We start from the raw sequence: 20,658 nt of genomic DNA, 5'->3' as shown, positions 1-20,658 counted from the left end.
GTACATTTTATTTATGAAGATTTAATTGAGTGACCTATGTTTAATTTTCAATATTTATATGAATACAGTAGTTCTGTTGATATTTGATCTTTTGTGTGCTTTGTAATAGCAGAGGTTGTTTTAAAAACAGTCGTGAGTAGACGGCAATTTCAATAATCTTAGAACGATCATGAATTGTTTTGTTGAAATTAACTGTTTTACAAACCATTTTACATCAGGTCTGACCCATCAAGTCCCTTCTAAAAATGAAACATGGCCCTAAGGCACAAAAATGCGACCATCCGTGGCCTCTAAATTTGGGTTCAAATACACACTCGCAGTATTTGTTTCCATGTTGCTTTTGTAATGTGAGCGCATACCATTTAAAGGTACATGGGGCTCATGGTGAGGAAATGCAGCTCCTGTATCTAAATAATCGATTTCTAAGACTGTCTTGTGATTTGACATGACCAGCACATCTAATGTAATCTTTTTTTTAGCAGTGTGTGAGAACAGCAGCGTTGTGATGACATTAACCTGTCAGCACTGTTTGTAAAGCCTCTGACAGGAGCAAGACGGCTGGAGGAGTAAGTTTAAGATAAAGCTAATTTGAGTTTGTGTTTTACAGATAAGATAGCGAAACCAAATTACTGGACATTGTGATCTTCCAAATACAGTGCTCGTATCACTGTCTGCCTCTGGACATTGTGAGTTTTCACATCATGACTCTAATGGCATAGGTGACAAAATTTACTGTCACGTTACCCTATTGTTTTGCTGAAATTTGTTTTTTCTTTATGTCGGTGTTGTTTCTCAAGTCATCCAGGTCACGGTAATCCAGAAAAGTCGAATCAAGGCATTTGAACATCTCATTGACTTTGTTGTGCTTTTTCTTGTTTAAAAAAAATGCAATCCTGTGTGGTGGCCCATCAAGCTATCTGAATAGATTTTTGGAATACTAGTGGGACAGGAGGTTTTTCCATGGGAGGAAGGGGGGGCTCATATTTTGTTAACCAGTCCCTTTAAGGAAGAGACGAATTTGACAAGCAATTTTCTTGTCCTTAGCGGTCATGCTTAGGTACTGAAATTCAACCAGATTGGTAGGTTTAAATTAAAAATGATCGAACACTAGTGAAGTCTGTTCATATGGAGCACATAACAAGCAAAAGAACATAACAAGCAAAAGTGGAATAAAAAGAGCACTGAGTACTTACTGGTCCTCCCACAAGTTTATTTAAAATATCAGTCCGATACAGTACTGCAATACAATTACATTCGCAAAAGCTAGCATATAAAAGCTACAAGAAGCAAACTAGAATAGCAATTTTAAGGCTAAGAAATTCAAATGACAAACCGTCGAAAAGGCTTAACAATCAAAAGGGGGTGGGGGGTAACAAATGATAACATCTCTGTGACCAACTACTTATCGATAAAAAGGGAGTGGTAGTCCACGGGTCTTTTTTGTCAAAATGGTGAACAGAGACCAGCTTTTGTTCACCGCGCAGGGAGGCAACTGTCCAAGTCGAGATAGTGGGGCAGGGCTGCAGCCCAATCCGCACTAGAACATTCCACAATGTTGAATGGCGCAGCACTAATGGGCGTTTTTTCTTTCAAAGCCTACGGACAATAAGCGTCTAACTGCTCGCTCGTATAATAAAACGTTCACCTTGGGTACACACGCTTCTTCTTGGCTAGTTGTGTGTGTGCGTGCGTATACGTGTGTGCGTGCGTGTGCGCGCGCGCGCAAGTCAGGAGAAGGATGACGGGGGGAGGGTCGTTCAAAGCTTGGAGAAACGACAGCCCCGTGACCTGCTTCATGGCGGAATGCCTAAAATAAACACGGTGAGCTGGAAAAACAGGCCCCTGACACATGCTCGGAAAGTCACATAAATACAATAGACAATAACTTTTAAGTCACGCCAAACAAGCGCATCCATTTTGTTTTAATCGCGTTTTACTTGTGTTTTCTGGCCTCCGCTGACATTATTTTCGAGGTTGTTTTTTTCCACCTTGGCCCGCAACAGAGCCGCTGTAGACTTCCCATGACCTAATATGGAAACACAGAGGGGGTTTGTTGAGCCCGCGCGTTGCTATGGCAACCCCCGCCACAGATCTCAGATTACCGCCTTCCGCTTTGGAAGTGAGTCAGTGAGCTGCAACCGTCGCCATCTTTATTTCTCTCTTACGTCGATTCTTCGTCAATTTACTTCGGTTGTTTAAGTCCATTCCTGTTAAAATGGCACGTTTAGCTAAAAACGCCCCGTTTGGAGTGTGGAAACGTCGAGAATTTCCCTTCATTCCTCCCGAATGAGAGAGGAGCTCACCCACCAAATCTGAATCACAGGCGCGCTGCATTGTGTGTGCGTGCGCTCTAGAAGCCATTTTGAGAGCGAGCACAGCTGAGAAACTGCTCGTCATTTTTAAATCTACACGCCACCTAAATGACTATTGGACAAAGGGAAAGCAGTGAAAAGTCCCAAGATTTCTCCCCATTAAGACTCGTTTCCTTTTTACAGGCTTGGATTACATATTTTGAATACCAGCTGTAAGTCTACAATATTGACAAATACAAAAGTATGATGTTACATAAATTGCTATGGAAAATTGTTGAATCTCACTTAACAAGTGATCACCGTCCTCTTATGAGAATGCCTTCAATGTAGATTCATTTTTAGAAAACAAGTAAAACTGAGTGAAAAAGTGTAAAAATCAATTACCTTCACAAACAATATTTCCTTGTGGTTTTAATGTGGTGATGCTTAGTGAGTGGTGGATGTGGAAGAGGTTTTTACGGTTGCTCTTATCCTGTCTTCAAGAAGAGAGAGAGATGGTTTGCATATTGCCCAAACAGATGATGGTTGAAGATGCGTTATTCGAAGGGTGGGAGGCACTGGCAAGAAGCACTCATGATTTCATTTGATCTTTTTTCTTTTTGAAAGAGCTCCGTCTTTCGTGCTAATGGATTCCTTCCTTTTCAGGAGACGTTTCCCCATCCCTTATTAATGACATTGTTGGAGGATCCGAAGATGGAGCTGAAATCGTTCCTCCTGCACTTGAGTCATGTAGGCCTGCTCACTGCATTTGAGGTAAATATCTTCAAGCGTGGTCCCTTCTTCTCTGGCTTGGGACGAGTAGACCTGTTTGGGGAAATTAAATGTGCCCTTGCCGCAAGGTCATTTGGTTGTTTTAAATGGCCAAGGGGAGCATCACAAAGCAATCCTACCCAGAGCAGCCTCCAAAATCCCATCAGTTTCTGTTTTGGGAGAAAATGTTCAGACATTAATCAAAGCAGTTGGGTGCTGAATTAAATGGTGAAATTGTCACCAACATCATAAGGCCACCAATGACCACCGTTGGCATTCGTGTAGAGGCTAGCATATTGACTCGTGACGCTACAAAAGCTTACTTGGTTTTAAGACAAGAATAGTTTAATGAGCAATAACGTGCATGCCTTATTCACATAACAAACATGGTAGATTATCAGAAAATTGGACTTACTCATGGCTACTCATACAAGGCCTCAACTACACATTTAGGTATTTAAACTGTTTTCCTGCCCCTCTTCAAAGTCATAAAGCAGTTTATTTACATGTATTTCAAAAAGAGAAAACTAGTATTATTTGGGTGTGCCACGTGGCCTGGCTTAAGACAAAGATGGATGATTCCAAGCAGAGGAAAAAAGGCTGAAAATGTTCACAGGGTAATTACATCCAGTACATTCTCTTCCTTCTTCTCAGTCCCTTTCAAAGGAAGCAATCATAGGATCTTATCATAGTCCATGAGAGGTGAGGAAATCAAGTGTAAGATCCCTTTTTGGAACAAAGGAAACCCATGTAGGCCATGAAGTCCCTGTGTTTTTTTTAGGAAAATGGCTGCTGAGAGAGAGCTTTCAGGCCCCCTCTCTCTGCTGTGTGTTGAAGGACTTCTTGTGCCTCCCTCTAATAGCAGACAGCGCCTCTTTCAGCTGCACGCTGATTGGCTGGCCACGCTGCCTGCTGTTAACCAGCCAATTGCCCAAGCGCTGGGGAGAAAAAAAACCCAGCAGGCAATGTCAACCTTTTGCTTGCCCTAAAAAAAAAAACTTTAAAATAAATAAATAAAATGCTGTAAAACTAAATACAAACACAGAGTCACGTGTGAGGAGCAAAGTACTCTCTTGTGTTTATCGGGAGTGGTGCATTTTTGAGGCATCAGCTACAAGAAAGAAATCTGTTTTGCATGAGAATACTCGTAATATTTTTCTTGTTTAAAAACAATGAGGTGGTTATTGTCTTTCTGTGAAGTGCTACTCGATTATTTTCATTCTGATTTTTTGTGGTTTATTTGAGCACTGAAAAAAGCATGCAATATATACAAAACTCCATTCTTACCCAAAAAACAACCAACCAACAACAAAAATCATGTCAACTGCAATAGATGTCAGGTGGGCGGGCCAAGAGGGCAACAGTGAAGGTGCTGCAGGATTTCTCCAAATGCTGCCTGTTTAATGTGTGGCAACAACCTGTAGTCATACAGTATGTCTGGGCTGTTCGGTAAGGTGGATAAACAGGAATCATACTTGACAAAGAAAAAAAAAACTTGAAACCTCCCAAAATATGTGGGAAAATATGTTACGGTCTAGTGAAACTATGCAATGCCGCTCATCACTGAACCTAAAGTGAAGCATGGCACTGGCAACGTCATGCCGTGGTGCTGTTTTTTTCAGCGAGAATTGGGACCATAGACCAGTTGGATTTAGTTATGAACAGTTCCAATTAGCAGTCAGTGCTAGCAAAAACACCTTCATGGTTCTGCGAGTTAGCAGGAAAAAGAAATTCTGAAAAGACAAAAAATGTGAGCAGCGGGACTTTATTTGGAGTTGAACTGCAGCAGTTCAAAAGATGGCAGGTGTGTGCTAACTCCCGTTTAGGATTAATTTTTGGGTAAATTCTGAAAGCAAACACATCCCCAGCCAGATTATATCACTTATTTTATATATAGATCACATTATTGAAATAATTCATTATGGTGTCTTTTTTTTATATGGCATAAAAACTCATATGGCAAAATTCAAAAAGAGATGAGTAGACATTCGATGTCAACTGAATGGATTGATAGAAGGACAGGTAGATGTTTTTACTTTAGTAATTCTGTGAAGGAAATTAAGACAGCTCAAATCTGTTGTTTTAAAATCACATTTAACTTGTTTTCTTTCTACATCAAGGGCTACCATGTGTATGTATTCACATTACAGTGGCGATTCTGATGAGGTTTTGCAGGCAGTGTCAAACAAAACTCTTTGCTTGCCCTAAAACCTACCAAAAGCAAGTAACAATGTTTAAATTAAACGTAAACACGGCGTCAGGTGACGTTCGCGATTGGAAAAAACACTACAGTATTTCTTTGCGGTGATGCGGCTACCAGCTCAAATCTCTCTTGTATTTAAAATATATACTCATATTTAGATTATTGTTGCTTTATTAAAAATATCCGTTGGATGTTACTCACATTTCGGTTGCGATTCTAACGAGTTTTTATCGAACGTTTGTCTGTTTGGTCAATGCGAGTAGAGGCAGATTCGTCACAAGCGTGTTGAGACAGTCAACCCGACACGGAAAAATATAGAAACATATTCAAAAATAAGTTACGTACACGTGCACCGTATATCTTTTTAACGGGGCGTTCTTAGCCTATCACGTTATACGACGCCTTTGTCTTTATTCCACGAACAGCTGGTAGTTGTCGTGGCGAAAGTGCGCCTGTCGTTTCGACGTGCGGCCAAAGCCTAAGCTAAGCTAAGCGGTGTATTGTGGGAGAGACAGACAGAAAGAAGCTACCGTACCCTGCCAAAGCTCCACACAGCAGCACAGACACAAGCAGCAGCCACACAATATGTGCGGGCTCTCACTCAAAAAGGAGCCACTTACACCCTTCATCCAGCGAAATCATGTAAAGTGAGCGGAGCGAAAAGCGATTCCCCATTTATCTCACCGATTCAACAAGAAAGAATCCCTCGATCGGGGCGAATCATGTCCAAGCCGGGGGAGAGAAACAAATTGTGCGAGGACCATGGCAGAAAGCAGAGTTCAAGTAAGCTTCCCCCTCTCTTCTCCACCTTTCTGTCAATTGTCTTGCGGAGCACCACAAAGTCACGCATGTGGAACGTTTTGGTAGAAGTGTCGCGGACGAGGAAGGTGCTGGTGGTGGGTAACTGGTGGTAACGGGAGCGAGCGAGCGTCTGTGCTTTAGCCGCCACCGATGCCTCACGTTAGCTCGGCTTCGCCTTCCCGTGTGTGTGCTTTCAGCGTTGGCCAACGGCACGGACGGTCACCCCGCCTCGGCGGAGAAGCGGAGTCACCACTGGAGAAGTTTCAAGCTGATCATCGACCCGGCACTCAAGAAGGGATCGCACAAGCTGTTTCGCTACGATGGACATGCTTTCAACATGCCCGTAAGTGGACCGCCGCCGGTGAGAGTACCCGAGGAGGCGAGCTCCACAACGGAGAGCACTCTCCCCCGGACTCAGCCTCCATCATCGCTGTTGTCTCAAAGCACAAGCGACTTTGCGTTACTTTGTTTACTTGTCGTCGGAGTGGGAAAGTGCTTAGGTGGATGTCAGCAATGTGCTCCCGCCTCCTCCGCAGAACCCGGGGATGCCACCGGTGGACAGCGTCCGAGACCCGAGGATCGGTCGCCTATGGACCAAATACAAAGAAACGGACCTACCAGTGCCCAAGTTTAAGGTAATCTTAACAGCAAGTATTTTCCTTGGGGTAGGGAAATGTCATAAGTAAAGAGACACACAGCCCGGCTCATCTTTCGGCTATCTGTGACAATTGTTGTGCTGTGTTAAGAGTGGGGGACTACTATCTTATTTGTGAATCCTTTCTCAACTATTAATTGAGCAAATGTTTATTTCATATTGGCAGCATTTGTAGGGAGTCTAGGACAACTGTAGCATGCGTGGACTACACTATTTAAAGTGCTCTGAGGGGCATGCTATACTTATCAGTTGAACAAATGTTTATTACTACTACATATTAGCTGCATTTGTGGGCTTTGTAAAGACAACCCCTCCAAGCTTTTGTTTTTAGCAACTGCTTTGCATGGCAAATTGTCTCAATGCATGATTGCCCTAAAAATCCCCCTTTCCAATTTACCCCCTCCCTCTCGCACAACCAAGATCGACGAGTATTACATTGGCCCCGTGCCCCCGAAGGAGGTGACGTTCGCACGTTTGAACGACAACATACGCGAGGGCTTCCTGACGGACATGTGCAAGAAGTTTGGTGACATCGAGGAGGTGGAGATCCTTTACAACCCCAAGAATAAGAAGCACCTTGGGATTGCCAAGGTGGTCTTCGAGAGTGTCAAAGCCGCCAAGGTGGCCGTGCAGATGCTGCACAATACGTCCGTGATGGGAAACATCATCCATGTGGAGCTGGACCCCAAAGGTAAACATATCCAGTAGCTGCCATGTCTTCACTTGGGATGTCTGTCTTACTTGGGGCGACAGCTGTCACGTGATCATCTGCATTGCTTGGGAACTGAGGGCTAATTGAATTTCATTGAATGTAATCCCTGCTCCCACAAGCCCCTGGCTGAGGGCGCCATCTACTCCCCAGTGAGCCTAATATCAGCCTGTAAGCAAACGCTAAAAGACCTGAATACACCCCCACCCACTACAAATCAACTCTGTTGTCATTTGTAGGTAGATTCAACATTTACTTGAAATGTGAGGTTGAATTTGACAGTTTTGAATCATTTTATAGGTTTCAGCTCATTTAGAACATCGTAGAAACTACAGTTTTGCCTTGTGTGTTTCATTCATTCTGTAGCCAAATTCCCAATTTAAATGAATGGAATGCCATTCATTTGCAACAGAACCCTCGCCCCCTTCAAAAAAACACTAACAACAATGTTTGTAATGTGTTTTTAAGAAGAAAAATCACACTAAAGCATTGCATTTTATAAAAACATACAGTAGCAACCTAATTAGAATATAAATCAACAGTTTGTATATCATGATTTGATGCTCTAATTTGTTGTGCGATTCCTGGTGTTCGCACGTTGGCCACTAGGGATCAGTACATACACAAGAAAACGGTCCCAGCTGCTCGGTAAACTGATTATTAGTCTGTTTTCACGGAGTAGACACATTTTATATTGTCTCTCTGCATCTATTGTTTCTGTGCCGAAAATTACTGTTGCTTCAAAGGTTCGAATACCACAACATTTACGCTAGTTTCGTTAGCTTCTCAATGGGGTTTTGCATTGCACTGTAGCAATTAGCTAGTGGACTTTATATGTGCAATTCTCTTTCATAATGATAATTTCCTTTGTTAACTAGGTGAGGCATTTGAGAACAGCTTACAATGTCAAACTGGGGGCAGTTTAGGGTTCAGTGTCTTGCCCAAAGAAAGTCCAACACGGTCAGGAATCGATGGCTTGAAGCCCCCCCCCCCCCCCCCCTTGTTCAAACATTGCGCATCTGTCACCACTGTATTTCTGTTCTCTAAAATCCCCAATTATGACGAAATTACATATTTAAGAGTTTGCATATTTACAACCTCCTCCCACATTTGTCGACCGAGGTAAACCATTTCAAATTCAAGTCTCACTATTTCCATTTTGCCACTGAAATTAATTCCACAGCAATATAGTATAGCTTTAGCTGTTCAGCTGTCACATGTAATTTCTAAAGAAATAGCATTCTGTGGTGGTTTATAAGTGTTCCATTATTGAACTTCTTTCATGTTACTTTGAAGTGAATCAAAGCTCTTCGATATCGGTGAAGGAAAAAAAAAAACACTGAACAGTTTCAGCCTGGGCTCTGTTGTATTTGTCAAGACAAGCTTGTGTTGGATTTGTTTAATTTAAGCAAGTATACCTGATATAACATTTGATCCACTAGGGGGGCCGGGCCCCAAGGAGTAACATATTAATTTTTAAATATTATTGAGCAAGGACAGAATTACAAAAGTAGTTAAATGTATGGATACAACTCAGTGCTTTATGATTCGAAATGTCAACCTGTCTGTTCTTGAAGTGTCATTTAAAAAACGTTTTAGTCCTTGTACTCGTCATTTCTCAAGGGGATATTCAATGATGAACCCAATTTTGTTTCGGGCAATTTTTGTTTTGGATCCTTTCAAAGTTGCTCTGCAGTGTAAAACAATCCTCAATAATAAAACAGGCAGTCATAAATATTCAATATTGGTTCCAAAATCCATACTTGCTTTCAAGTCTTTCAGTGCCTCCATATTGGGTTGAGTTTGGTGCTCAGCTGTCAGCATATAGTATGAACAGTTCCAAACAAATTGTAACAATTTTTGCCGTATTTGGCCTCACATCCCCCCGTGTCAACTCCTCCTCAGGTGAAAATCGCATTAGGTACTTCCAGCTCCTGATGAATGGAAGCTATACGCCGCGGACGCTGCCTGTTGGCGGGGAGGAAGCGAGAGAAGTTTCCCCTCGTAGCCTGGCTGAAGCTTTACTGGTAAGAAGACTCTTGTGTCGTTACCTGTTGCAGCATGAAACTTTGCACAGAATTGCTGTGGTCAGCATACACACACACTTCAAAGTTTACACTAAGGATGTTTGATTTAGAATCCACAACGTTAGAATAATCAAATAAAATGTAACTAATTTGACTAGTTCAATTGAAAACTTGTATAGACTAAGTACATAAATAAAGAAGAAAATGAGATCCTCCTTACGGTTTCTTTTAAAATTTGGCTCCTAAAACCCCTGAAATGTTCAACTGTGTAATCAAAGAGTTTCACTTTTCGAACTCAACAACATGAATGAACTTTTTTGTCATGTCCTATTTTATTGAGATGAACCTTTTTCTTTCGTGAGCATTTCTGGGTTCAGTGCTGTGCCCTGGATCAAATGTGCCAGTTCTTGAAATATTTGACATATTGATTACATGTCCCTTCCATAGGCGTGCGAGCCCATCCGCAGGTTGTCGGAGAGCAACTTGTCGGCTGCAGCAGGCTCGATCCCGCCGAGCGGCAGCACCTCTACGACACCGCTGTCCCTGGAGACGGGCTACTCCAGCCTGAGGCAAGACACGCCCCAGTCCCAGGGAACGCCACGCCAAGTGGGCACCCCCTTCTCCCAAGACTCCAGCTACTCCAGTCGCCAGTCCACCCCCGCGTACCAGTCCGGCACCAGCCGGGTGGAGAGTTCCGGAGGCTACAAGTCGCGGAGACATGAGAGCAAGTTCCAGGATGCTTACAATCGCAGACCGGAGAGGCCTCAGTACCGCAGCAATATGTACCGCAACACCACATCTGAGCAAGCGCCCTTTAAGCAGCATCACCTCACTCCTCCTGAACCCCCACCTACGCCCCCCTCTTTCTCCTATACGGCACCTCCCCCTGCTACGCCCAACTTCAAATCTGCTTTCTCGCCCTACCAGACTCCCTTGCCTCCCGCTTTCCCCCCGTCGGAACCAACATTTCATCACCCGTCCCAAAGGGAGGGCGAGTGCCAGCGACCCCCTCAGCCGCCTCTGGCCGCACCCACTGACCTTTTGCCCTTGAAGGATAGACTGGAAACCCCTCCCGCCCCCGAGCCTCCGCCGGAACCGGGACCCCATCCTAGTACGCCTCCTCCCAAGACGCCCGAACGCTGCCCGTCACCCGGCTCGCCCGCCGCTGACCCTGAGCGCAATAGCCTGGACTCGCGTATTGAGATGCTGCTCAAGGAGAAAAGGACTAAACTGCCTTTCCTGGCGGAGCGAGACTCGGACACTGAGGTGCGAATGGAAGGGAGTCCCATTTCCTCCTCGTCCTCGCAGCTCTCCCCGATACCGCCGTACCTTGGCGGTGGAGCACCAAACTCCCGACCCTGTAGCACAGGCTTGGAGGACATCAGTCCCACGCCGCTGCCGGACTCGGACTCGGATGACGAGCCCATCCCCGTAACGGCCTCGCTGGTCAAGAAGAACAGCTCTCCCCTCGACCACGAGAGCAACAGCAAAGTCAATGAGGAACATTCTCGAGCACACACGGCAACAGAAAAAATCGAGACGGTAAGCACCACCTTTATAATGACAAGAATTCAGTTACGGTGAATCTGTCAGATGCGCTCCAGTAGACGGAGGTCGTGTGTTAGCGATGTTTCAGCACAGCTGTTAACCAGAGCGCAGGAAGTGAGGTCGAGTTTCAAGTTCTCATCGAAAGCTTTCCTTTTTGTTTCACACTTTGTTGATTCTCGGAAAGGAATCTTGGGTTTCACAACAAAACAAAGCTGTGTTTACATTATTACATGTGGTGTGTGGACGAGTAAATGTAACACGGTGCTCGCTCAAAGGGCTTTCTAGTCTCCACTTAAAGCTAGGCTGGTTTCCTCTTTCTAATACTACTACTACTGCAGGAAAAAAGAGGAAAACACAAGTTTGGCTGTTGGCCCCATTCAGTGGCACACTTCCTGCTTTTGCTCCCATCCTGGCAGGCAGGATTGGCTGTGCCACTGTAGGTGTTCTTACATTTCAGTTATTACAATGCAAACACATCATTTGTGTAGCACCGTCACGCTTCATGTTGTCAAGAAATGGGAGCCGATCGTATGACATCCTTTTTGAAGAACCGATAAGAGCGCTTTCGCTTGTCCAGTTCAAACGAGAGTCGACACGTTCTTGCTTCAAGCTGTTTGTCACTCCCACTTGAAGTTTACAGAAGAACGATATGATCACAACTGTGTACTAGCATAATCCTAACATGTAATGAAAGAGGCTATAGATGGGCTAAGTAAACTAATCTTGGTCGCCATGCTCATTGGAGATCTTCAAAACAACTGCTACATAACACAAGCTGATCAACAACACACAGGACAATATTCACAGTCGTCTATTCTTTGGATAATCTTTTCTATGTTTTCGGACCAATATAGTGTATTGTGATGATCTCTCACCGCACTGTGATGGTGAAAGCCCCGTTTGAGATGCCATCTCTTCCATTCCCCTCCAGAGTCATCATTCGTCCGGAGAAGACATGGAGATCTCTGACGACGAGATGCCCGGCACGCCAATCGCCGGCGGCGACTGTAGCAAAGGCATTGTCGTCAACTCCGCCGTGTCCCCCATCCAAACCCTGGGGCTCCCTCCGCCCGGCTTCTCCCACCTGGCCCACCAGGCTGGCTTCGCCATGCCCCACCACCACCTTGGCGCCGTGCCGGGGCATCCGGCTCACCTGGCCGCTCATCCCGCCGTGCACCCGCACCTGCTGCCCCACATGGCTCACTACGCACCCGGCATGATCCCGATGGTCCAAATGGAGCTGATGAACTGTTCGCAGTGGCAACAGTGGAGCACAGTTCCCATGTCCTTCCAGATGCAGCAGCAGATGCTGAGCCGCATGGCGCAGACGCGTGGCCCTTATCCTTACCCGCATTTCCTGGACAGTGCCGCCTCCGGGCAGTTCGCCGCACCGTACCAACATCTCTCCATGGGCGGCACACACGCCAGCGGTGCGGGGGCGCCAGGGCAACAGTGGCAGCATCCCAGCATGCCCAAGTTCAACCCGACGGTTCCCCCTCCTGGATATGAGACAAAGAAGGAGGACCCCCACAAAGCCACCGTCGAAGGTGTGCTGCAGGTCATCGTCAAAGAGCTGAAGGCCATCATGAAGAGGGACCTTAATCGCAAAATGGTGGAAGTGGTGGCTTTTAGGGCCTTTGATGAGTGGTGGGAGAAGAAGGAACGCTCGGCAAAGGTAAGTTGCTTTTTAACGCTTTCAAATATGCTTTTGTTCATCTGTATTGAATTATCCCTGCAATGGAATTATGGGGAAAAAAATAGCACAATTATTTTGACTGATGCTGCCATCGCGATGAATAAACACAAGACTTACTGTCATAACTCAGCTTTGAATATAACAGCTAGACAATAAATTGGTATAAATTAAAGTCAAGATATATTCAAGTCACAGCAATTTAAAAAAACATAAATACCTGCTGTTTCTCCTGTGTGCACTTTCCCTACTGTATAGTGTAGAACCCCATTAAAAGAGGTTGTATAATGAATTGCAATAGAATGTGGAACATTAGCAAGCAAGCCTAAGAAAAAAAGCAAAGACACATGGTCCTTTGGCGGTTGCTGAAATCAACTCTGGGCAATTTGCTGAATTGTATTTTAATTTCCTGCATGATTCATTTTGTGTAGCTTTGCCCCCCCCCAAATGTTCAAATTCCAAATGTTCTCGTGCCAGGCATCCTTGACTCCAATCAAAGGTGCGGAGGGTAAGGAAGAGGAGCGACCTAAACCGAAAGAGACCATCGGTTCAAGTCTGCTTGAGAACTGGAACAAAGGCGAGGGTCTGGGTTACGAGGGCATGGGGCTCGGAATCGGCTTGCGAGGAGCCATCCGCTTGCCCTCCTTTAAGGTAGCAAAAGCTTGTTTTCTTTTCTGTTCTTATTGCCAACCTCGTCCGCAGCGTTTGGTGTTATGTGTTGGAATGTGGCACTCAGGTGAAAAGGAAAGACCCACCAGAGGCCATCACCGCAGGGGAGAACAAACGAGTGCGGCCCTCGACTCCCGTGGATGACGAGCTGGAAGATGAAGGTAAAGGCAATGACTCGTACGCGCTTCCCCGCTGAGCATTTACATTTTCAAGTGTCTTGTAATATTCGTTGGCCTCGGCTAACATTTTATTCCTGAAATTGCTCAGTGAAGAATAATCTTTTCAACTTCAGTTTCCTCTATACATGTAAAAAAATTTAATTAAGAAAAAAAAACATGGTAACTCTGACTGAATTATTTTTTGTTTTGTACACAATGAAATCAAAAATAAAATTTATTCTGAAATAACAGGTAAATTATTTTGAAATAATACTATTTAAAAATGTGGATCATGACTTATCATTTATCTCGGGTAGAGCGCGATCGAGATCTGACGGAGCTCCCATCGAACGACTCCAAAATGGACGGCGACGGCATTTCGACCAAGCGGAGACACTCGCGCCCAATTGACTTGGACAGCGAGGGCGAGGAGGATGCGGACACATCGGAGAAGGAGGAGTCGCTGTGCGACCGAGAGGAGGAACCCAACGAGACGGCGCCCACTGAAAGGCTATCGCCGAGCAAAGTACAGTGAAATTTCTATTCTGTATGATTAAAAGCATTTTTTTTGTTGCACCCCTGATGGATAGAGGGATAGGTTGATTTCCTTTCAAATTGTAAAGAGACTTTGCGGACACCCTGTAATTTGTTTTGGCAGAGTGTTGATGACGGCGCTGACAGAGAGTCGTCCAGTGAGAGCGCATCCTCAGATTCTTCCGACGACGGTACGTTATTTGCCTGAGAACCACGCGTTTAGGTCTTGACGTCCGCTGCAGTTTGGCATCTCACGACGTCATCTCCCGCAGAGTCGGAGAGTACCGCGTCATCCAAGAGCAGCTCGGACTCCTCATCGGCCAGCTCGGATTCCTCCGAGTACGAGTTGAGCTCGGAAGACGAGGTCTCCGAGGTGGAGATGGAAGACAACGATGCGGGCAAAGCGACCAGGACCTCCTCATCCTCTTCGTCGTCGTCATCTTCATCTTCGGATGAAGAGGGAGAGACAGACTCCAGGCCACCCAGTCCTTCTCCAGTCCCGATCAGGGATGTTACGGAAGAGCTGAGCAGCAAACCGAAATTCAGACCTCCAAGCCCCGAGGAGGCGCTAACGGAGGAAGTGAAGCCACCGTCGCCCAAACTTGTTCCAGGTAGGATCTCTCAACCAATAATTGCATTTGGCACAGAGGAAATATGATGGCCCGCTCTTTTGTTTACCTGGGGCATTTTAATTATCGACAGTCTTATTTATCCAGTTCCGATGTGGCCTTTTGCATATGTTCAAGGGGACCATGCTTGTGATTTTGCAGCCAAAGACGACGTCAGCGGCGATGAAAGCGGCACTGTGAAGTCAGAACCTCGGGAGAACTTGCGGCCGCCCACGCCAACGGGCGCCCTTCCTTTCGACAGCGATCAGGAGAGCAAAGCCAAAGGTAAAGCGGAGCCCGAGGGAGCGGCCATGATGTCAGGTGGATTAGCCCTGCCCCACCTCCATTCCCAAGGCCGCGCGCCCCCGTCCGCTTCCGCCTCCTTAATGCACCTCCCTCTCCCGCCTCGCCCCACAGTAGAAGGTCGCTCCATCCTCCACCCGCCCTCAGATCCCTCCCAATGGGCTCGTCAGCCCACGGACGAAGACATTCCCCGGACGCCTGGCCGAGACTTGGCGGAACGAGCCCGCCTTCTGGGCAAGTCCCAGAGCACGGACACGTTGCCTAACACCCCAGGTAGTGACGCTCCGCTCACGGGGAGCAGCAGCCTGATGCTCAGCTCTCCGCATATTCCCGGTAGCCCTTTCTCTTACCCTGCTCAGTCTCCTGTCCTCAGCGCCGGAGTCCCTCGCACTCCGGGGCGAGACTTGACTTTCACCCCTGTCTTCCCTGACCCCTCCGCACTTAATCGAAAGGTCTCCTCCGAGAGCCTGGACGAACGTCCCGTGTTTAAGGAGCCCCCCGTCAGCGCCTTACCTAACCAAGCCTTATTAACAGGTACGGAGCATCCGGCCGGCCTCTCCGGAGACGTGAGATCCGAAGAATCAGACAGCGTCCCGTCCAAGCGCAAACCCGCACGACGCAAAGGGAAAAAGATTACCCTCCTCTCAGAGTCTTCTGAGCTGTCACCTGACTCGACTCCTTTGCGAGATGTCGATGCGCGCAAAATCTCCGCCAAGTCCTCTGACCCGAGCCCCGACTTTGGGGCAGCTCAACCTCAGAAGACTCTGCTGCCCAAAACGGAAGATGGCTTCCTTTCCTACGAAGAGGATACGCCCGTGGTCATAAAACCGCCGCGGCGGGCGCGGCGAGGTTGGGAGGAGCTTCTGCTGGACAGCCTATCCCCTGTCACCACGCCGCCTCGAGCTTACTTCTCCAGACGCAGTGACTTTGAGGAGATGACCATCTTGTACGACATCTGGAACGAGGGCATCGACGAGGAGGACATCCGACTCCTTCAGGTCACCTACGACGAGATGCTGCAGCAGGACAACGGCAACGACTGGCTCAACGACACGCTTTGGGTTAATCATCCCCATATCCTTTTTTGCGTGACCGCCAATCATTGGTCTTACATCCTCGCATCGACCTCAAACATCAAAAAACTTTTGGACGTTCTGTAGTAATTTCGCCAGAATATATTTTATACTGATCATTTTTAAAGTCATGTTTTTCCAGATACCATAATAGTATATTTCGCGGAGTTCTGTAATTTAATGAGTTAGCAGCGCCCTCGATTTGCAGCAACGGAGAACCTTTTGGTTCCCTGAGCTCCAAAGCCCAAATAGTTCCCGCCCTTGACGGCCCTGCACAAACCAACATCCCGCGAGTGAAGAAAAAGAGACGAGATGACGGCATGAGGGATCACATGACCGGCTGTGCCCGAAGCGAAGGTTACTACAAAATTGACAAGAAGGACAAGATCAAGTACCTGCTGAGCACGCGGCTGCAGTCGGAGGAGCCGCCCGTTGACACTCAGGTAGGGAGGCCACGAACCATTATTTTAATTTTCGGCTGATTCTTTTGTCGGTAAATCTGCTTTGGGAATAAACAAAAAATAAAAAATCCATCACTGCAGGTAAAAACAGAACATTATTTCCCCCCCAAAAATGCACAAATGACTGGCATTTTATACTGGTTGCTATGGATGTGCCAAAACTTGAAATGTGGTTTGCATTGAAGGTGTGCATCGAAATTGCTGGAACTTTGTCAATTTGAGGATTTAGACAATTTTTAGTTTTAAGCAAAGTATTTAAACAATTAATGGATTATCAACGATCGTAGTTGTTAATCACCTCTAAAGATTTCCCCTTTTACTGCAAATGAATATCTGCTCCAAATATCAGACTAATTTGACTCTAAAATGACTCCATAATTTTTATGGAGTCATTTTAGAGTCAAATTAGTTGTTGATTAATCATTGCACCTCTACACCCGGCTGACTTTTAGTAGCCAAATTATCGTGCCTGCGTATGCAGAAGGATAACGTGAAATGTCATAGACGTTCCGGTAATTCGAACCCTCCAAACGACTTTGACTTGAACATGCACGGAGCAGCAAAGCGTGCAAGCAAACTGTACAACAACACTCAAATGCATGTTTTCTATCGCTTTCTTTCTCGCTCAGGGGATGAGTATTCCTGCGCAAGTGCACGCCTCCACCAGGGCGGGATCCGAGCGGCGGTCTGAGCAGCGCCGCTTGTTGTCGTCGTTCGCGTGTGACAGCGATCTCCTCAAGTTCAACCAGCTGAAGGTGAGCACGCATGCGCCCGCTTTGTCTCTCGGGGGGATCAAATTGACTGACGGTCGCCGACAAATATGCACGCTTCCAGTTCCGTAAGAAGAAAATCCGATTCTGCAAGTCGCACATCCACGACTGGGGTCTGTTCGCTTTGGAGCCCATCGCTGCTGACGAGATGGTCATCGAGTACGTAGGACAAAATATCAGACAGGTGAGACTATGGCAACAGCTGTTTGTAAAATAACAAAAGTATGGTACATTTGGAGAATGAAGGAAAACATTTTCGCCGTTAGTCTTACTTTTAGGAGAATAAAGTTGGCTAGTCTTGTGGCAAGGGTTTTTATTTTTGAAATGAGAGTGGTGAAAAAGATAATGTTGGTGTATTTTCAAGTGAAAGGCTTTATATTGTATTTTATCATTAAAATTGTACTTTTCTGCAAATTAGGTTGCATATTTTTTTTAAATCAGACGTGTATATTTTTTGATTGTTTTGCGAGAGTGAAGTTGTATTCCAAAGTTTAAAAGTTACATATTTTTTTAAGGCTGTAATTTTTTTAAAAATTCAGATTGATCTTATTTTCTGAATTAAGTTGTGGGACCTTTACGTTTTTTTAGATTAGTCATATAGTCCCTTTTTAAAAAACAATTGGGTTGGGGGTAGAAAGTCATTTTTTAAATTAGTTTGAATTCTTTCAGTAAAAGTTAGTTTGAAGAATCAAGTTGTCATTTTAATATTCATATATCCAGTAATACCCTGATAATCAAGTTTGGTATTTTTGAGACTTGTTCCTTTTGAGCAAAACTGTGATGTCTTTTTTTTTTTTTCTTTGGCCCACAATCAAGTTGTGTGTTTTGGTGTCCGTCGGGTTTTGTCCGTAGGTGATCGCGGACATGCGGGAGAAGCGTTACGAGGATGAGGGCATCGGCAGCAGCTACATGTTCCGCGTGGACCACGACACCATCATTGACGCCACCAAGTGCGGAAACTTTGCTCGCTTCATCAACCACAGCTGCAACGTAAGGGCCGCGCCTCGACAAAGCGCCAGATTACATCCCGCCGTCCTCACTCACTCACTCCCTTCCTCCTTTTCTTCCTTGACCCAGACGAGAACCTTCCTTCCATCTTCTGACCCCTCCTCCATATATCTCTCCTTCCTTCCATTCATTCTTTCTTCATAACTTGCCTTCCTCCTTCCATCCTTCCTAACTTCTTTCATACCATTCTCGCCACCTTCATTCTTACGGGCCGCTCTTCCTTCTTTTCTACTTTACTGACCTCCATCCATCCCTTGAATAAATTAATTATAGAAGTGTCTACCAACTTTTGCACCACTGTCTTTTTATATTGCACAATGTCAATGTGATGTGTTGTTGACGTTCATCTTCTTCTCACTTGTGTGATTTCCCCCCACTACCCTCCCCAGCCTAACTGTTACGCGAAGGTGATCACAGTAGAGTCGCAGAAGAAGATCGTCATCTACTCGCGGCAGCCCATCAACGTCAACGAGGAGATCACGTACGACTACAAGTTCCCCATTGAGGATGAGAAGATCCCTTGCTTGTGCGGCGCCGAGAACTGCCGGGGCACGCTCAACTGAGCAAAACTGCCAACGTTTTGATGGTTTACGATTTATGGTGCTGTTCCATCCATTTGACTTGTCCGCTTTTGGGTCCCCCACTCACCCCGTTTTCTCGGCTTGATTAATTACACAATTTGGAAAAGCTTTGGGGTGAAATTTCAGGATTTTTATTTTTATTATTATTTTTTTTTAAACACTGATCAGCGAGAAGGACCCCTGGCATGGGAAAACAACGTGACTGGGATCAGGATATCTCTTAACACTCTTTGGGATCATTTAAAAAAAAAAAATCCACCCAAATTCAACCAGAGTTATGATGGTAACAAACAAATGTGGCCTTTTTAAAAAGGATGCCCATTGCGTGTCATGTCACTGGCAAAAGTTGACACTTTTGGCATAACAACGGTGTACTCTTCAACAGTATTTGTCGAAATGGGCATAGAGATCCTGTAGCTTATGAGCGCTAATACTGCAACAAAAAAAAAACCTCAAACTATTGTAACGACCACAATAATACAGCATTTTTCACCATCTTTTATTTTGTATAGCCCTTGTAGGACTTATATGTTCACTGCACAAAAAAAAGCTAAAGAAACATCCAAATAACTTGCAACGGCTCAACTTGAGGCTTCTGTACATCAATTAAGAATTAATTGACTCCTTTCGCGGTATCGGCGAGCTTCTCATGTATTATTCCGTCAGTGTTCAAACGGTTCCTGCGACAACAACAAAGGAAAACTAATTGTTGAATGCACTTCCGCTTTGCCAGGCAGACAACTTCTCATTGGCTCGGTGTCACAATACTGGAGACTTGCTTTCTGTTTATATTGTAAACTTGTACAGAAAATCTGCAACCTTTTTTATACGTCATCACGGGGTTTCACTTTTAAGATGTTTTCTAGAAAATGACTGCCTATTTTAAAAAAAAAAAGTATTTTCAGGGATCTGTAAATGGAATGACAAGCTGTTTATTTCAAGAAGAAAAAAAAAGGTCCACTGTGTACAGGAAGTCACCTTCCATCTCCCCCTTTTTGGAAAGATTGTTTCTTGTAGAAACGTCTTCATTCCTCTTGCCTGTCTCAAACATGTACATAAGCTAACTGTGAATATGATATGAATATATATATTTTTTTGTTCCCCAAGGATTTGCTACACCATCCGAGCTCCGAGAGCTGTGTAACATATGATGCGAGCGGTGAGCTTGGAGCACCACATTTCAGCTTGTGTCAAGCTTTGGTTTTCTTTACTTTGTATTCATTTTTGTGTTGTAAATTCTATGAAATGAAAAGTTGTTTTGCGGTGTGGAGAAAGTGAGGATGATGAAAAAAAAATCAGCGTTTAGGAAGAGGACTGAACAATCAGCCCATTCCTCATGTCTATTTATTACATGACAAATGTATGAACATGTTTGGGGAAAAATATGGAAATAAAGCAATTTTGCATACATCCATAAAAATCGTCTGTTCCATTTTTGTCAATCATTTTAAATCGTCTGTTCCATTTCTGTCAATCATTTTAAACCTGATCCTGTTAGCAATAATTTAGCCTTTCTGAAATTGGTAATGACGTTTTGTTTCAATTTCTCTCATTGAATAATTTATTGCAAATAATAGAAAAGTTTCATATAAGGTTACCAACCAGATGTTAAAACATGAACATGTAATACAGCATAAACATGTCAATTACAAATAGGGGTGGAAACGTTGTCAACGGGGTACGTTGAAAAGAGGTTCCACTGTAGCCAGAAGATACCAAAATGAAGATGGTGAGGTTGTCTTTAGAAGTGACTTGGTGAGAATTTGAAATTCTTATCTTGTTTTATTTCTTATTT

The 20,658-nt window shown here is 44.9% G+C and overlaps 1 protein-coding gene and 1 long non-coding RNA gene across 10 annotated transcripts; one reads left to right on the top strand and one right to left on the bottom strand.

Moving 5' to 3' along the window:
• Window positions 1–91: 91 nt before the first annotated feature.
• setd1ba (SET domain containing 1B, histone lysine methyltransferase a) lies at window positions 92–20,283 on the top strand. Of its 9 annotated transcripts, none has more exons than XM_086134668.1 (19): window positions 92–686; window positions 2,958–6,048; window positions 6,264–6,409; window positions 6,603–6,701; window positions 7,142–7,412; window positions 9,336–9,457; window positions 9,905–10,999; window positions 11,937–12,680; window positions 13,176–13,349; window positions 13,435–13,528; window positions 13,843–14,051; window positions 14,184–14,250; window positions 14,332–14,670; window positions 14,806–16,045; window positions 16,321–16,486; window positions 17,134–17,259; window positions 17,339–17,458; window positions 18,127–18,264; window positions 18,672–20,283. In XM_086134668.1, the coding sequence occupies exons 2-19, from the start codon at window positions 5,988–5,990 to the stop codon at window positions 18,843–18,845; spliced, it is 5,385 nt and encodes a 1,794-aa protein (XP_085990794.1). In that variant the 5' UTR covers window positions 92–686; window positions 2,958–5,987; the 3' UTR covers window positions 18,846–20,283. The 9 variants fall into 9 exon arrangements, with proteins under 9 accessions (XP_085990794.1, XP_085990799.1, XP_085990800.1 ...); XM_086134673.1 differs by lacking the exon at window positions 92–686 and adding an exon at window positions 2,509–2,524 and having other exon boundaries at window positions 2,958–3,065; XM_086134672.1 differs by lacking the exon at window positions 92–686 and having other exon boundaries at window positions 5,598–6,048; window positions 14,830–14,952; window positions 15,085–16,045.
• Window positions 1,190–2,908, bottom strand: LOC147191960 (uncharacterized). The gene is made up of 2 exons (XR_015103463.1): window positions 2,697–2,908; window positions 1,190–2,026 (listed from the first exon to the last, which is right to left on the bottom strand). It is a non-coding gene; the product is annotated as an uncharacterized LOC147191960 (long non-coding RNA).
• Window positions 20,284–20,658: the final 375 nt, after the last annotated feature.

This window comes from Hippocampus guttulatus, chromosome 17, assembly GCF_054856545.1.
Source record: "Hippocampus guttulatus isolate MCC_2025c chromosome 17, RoL_Hgut_1.0, whole genome shotgun sequence".
Classification (NCBI taxonomy): Eukaryota; Metazoa; Chordata; class Actinopteri; order Syngnathiformes; family Syngnathidae; genus Hippocampus; species Hippocampus guttulatus.
The sequence above is the reverse complement of the archived record's forward strand: the minus strand, read 5'-3'. Positions and strand labels throughout refer to the sequence as shown.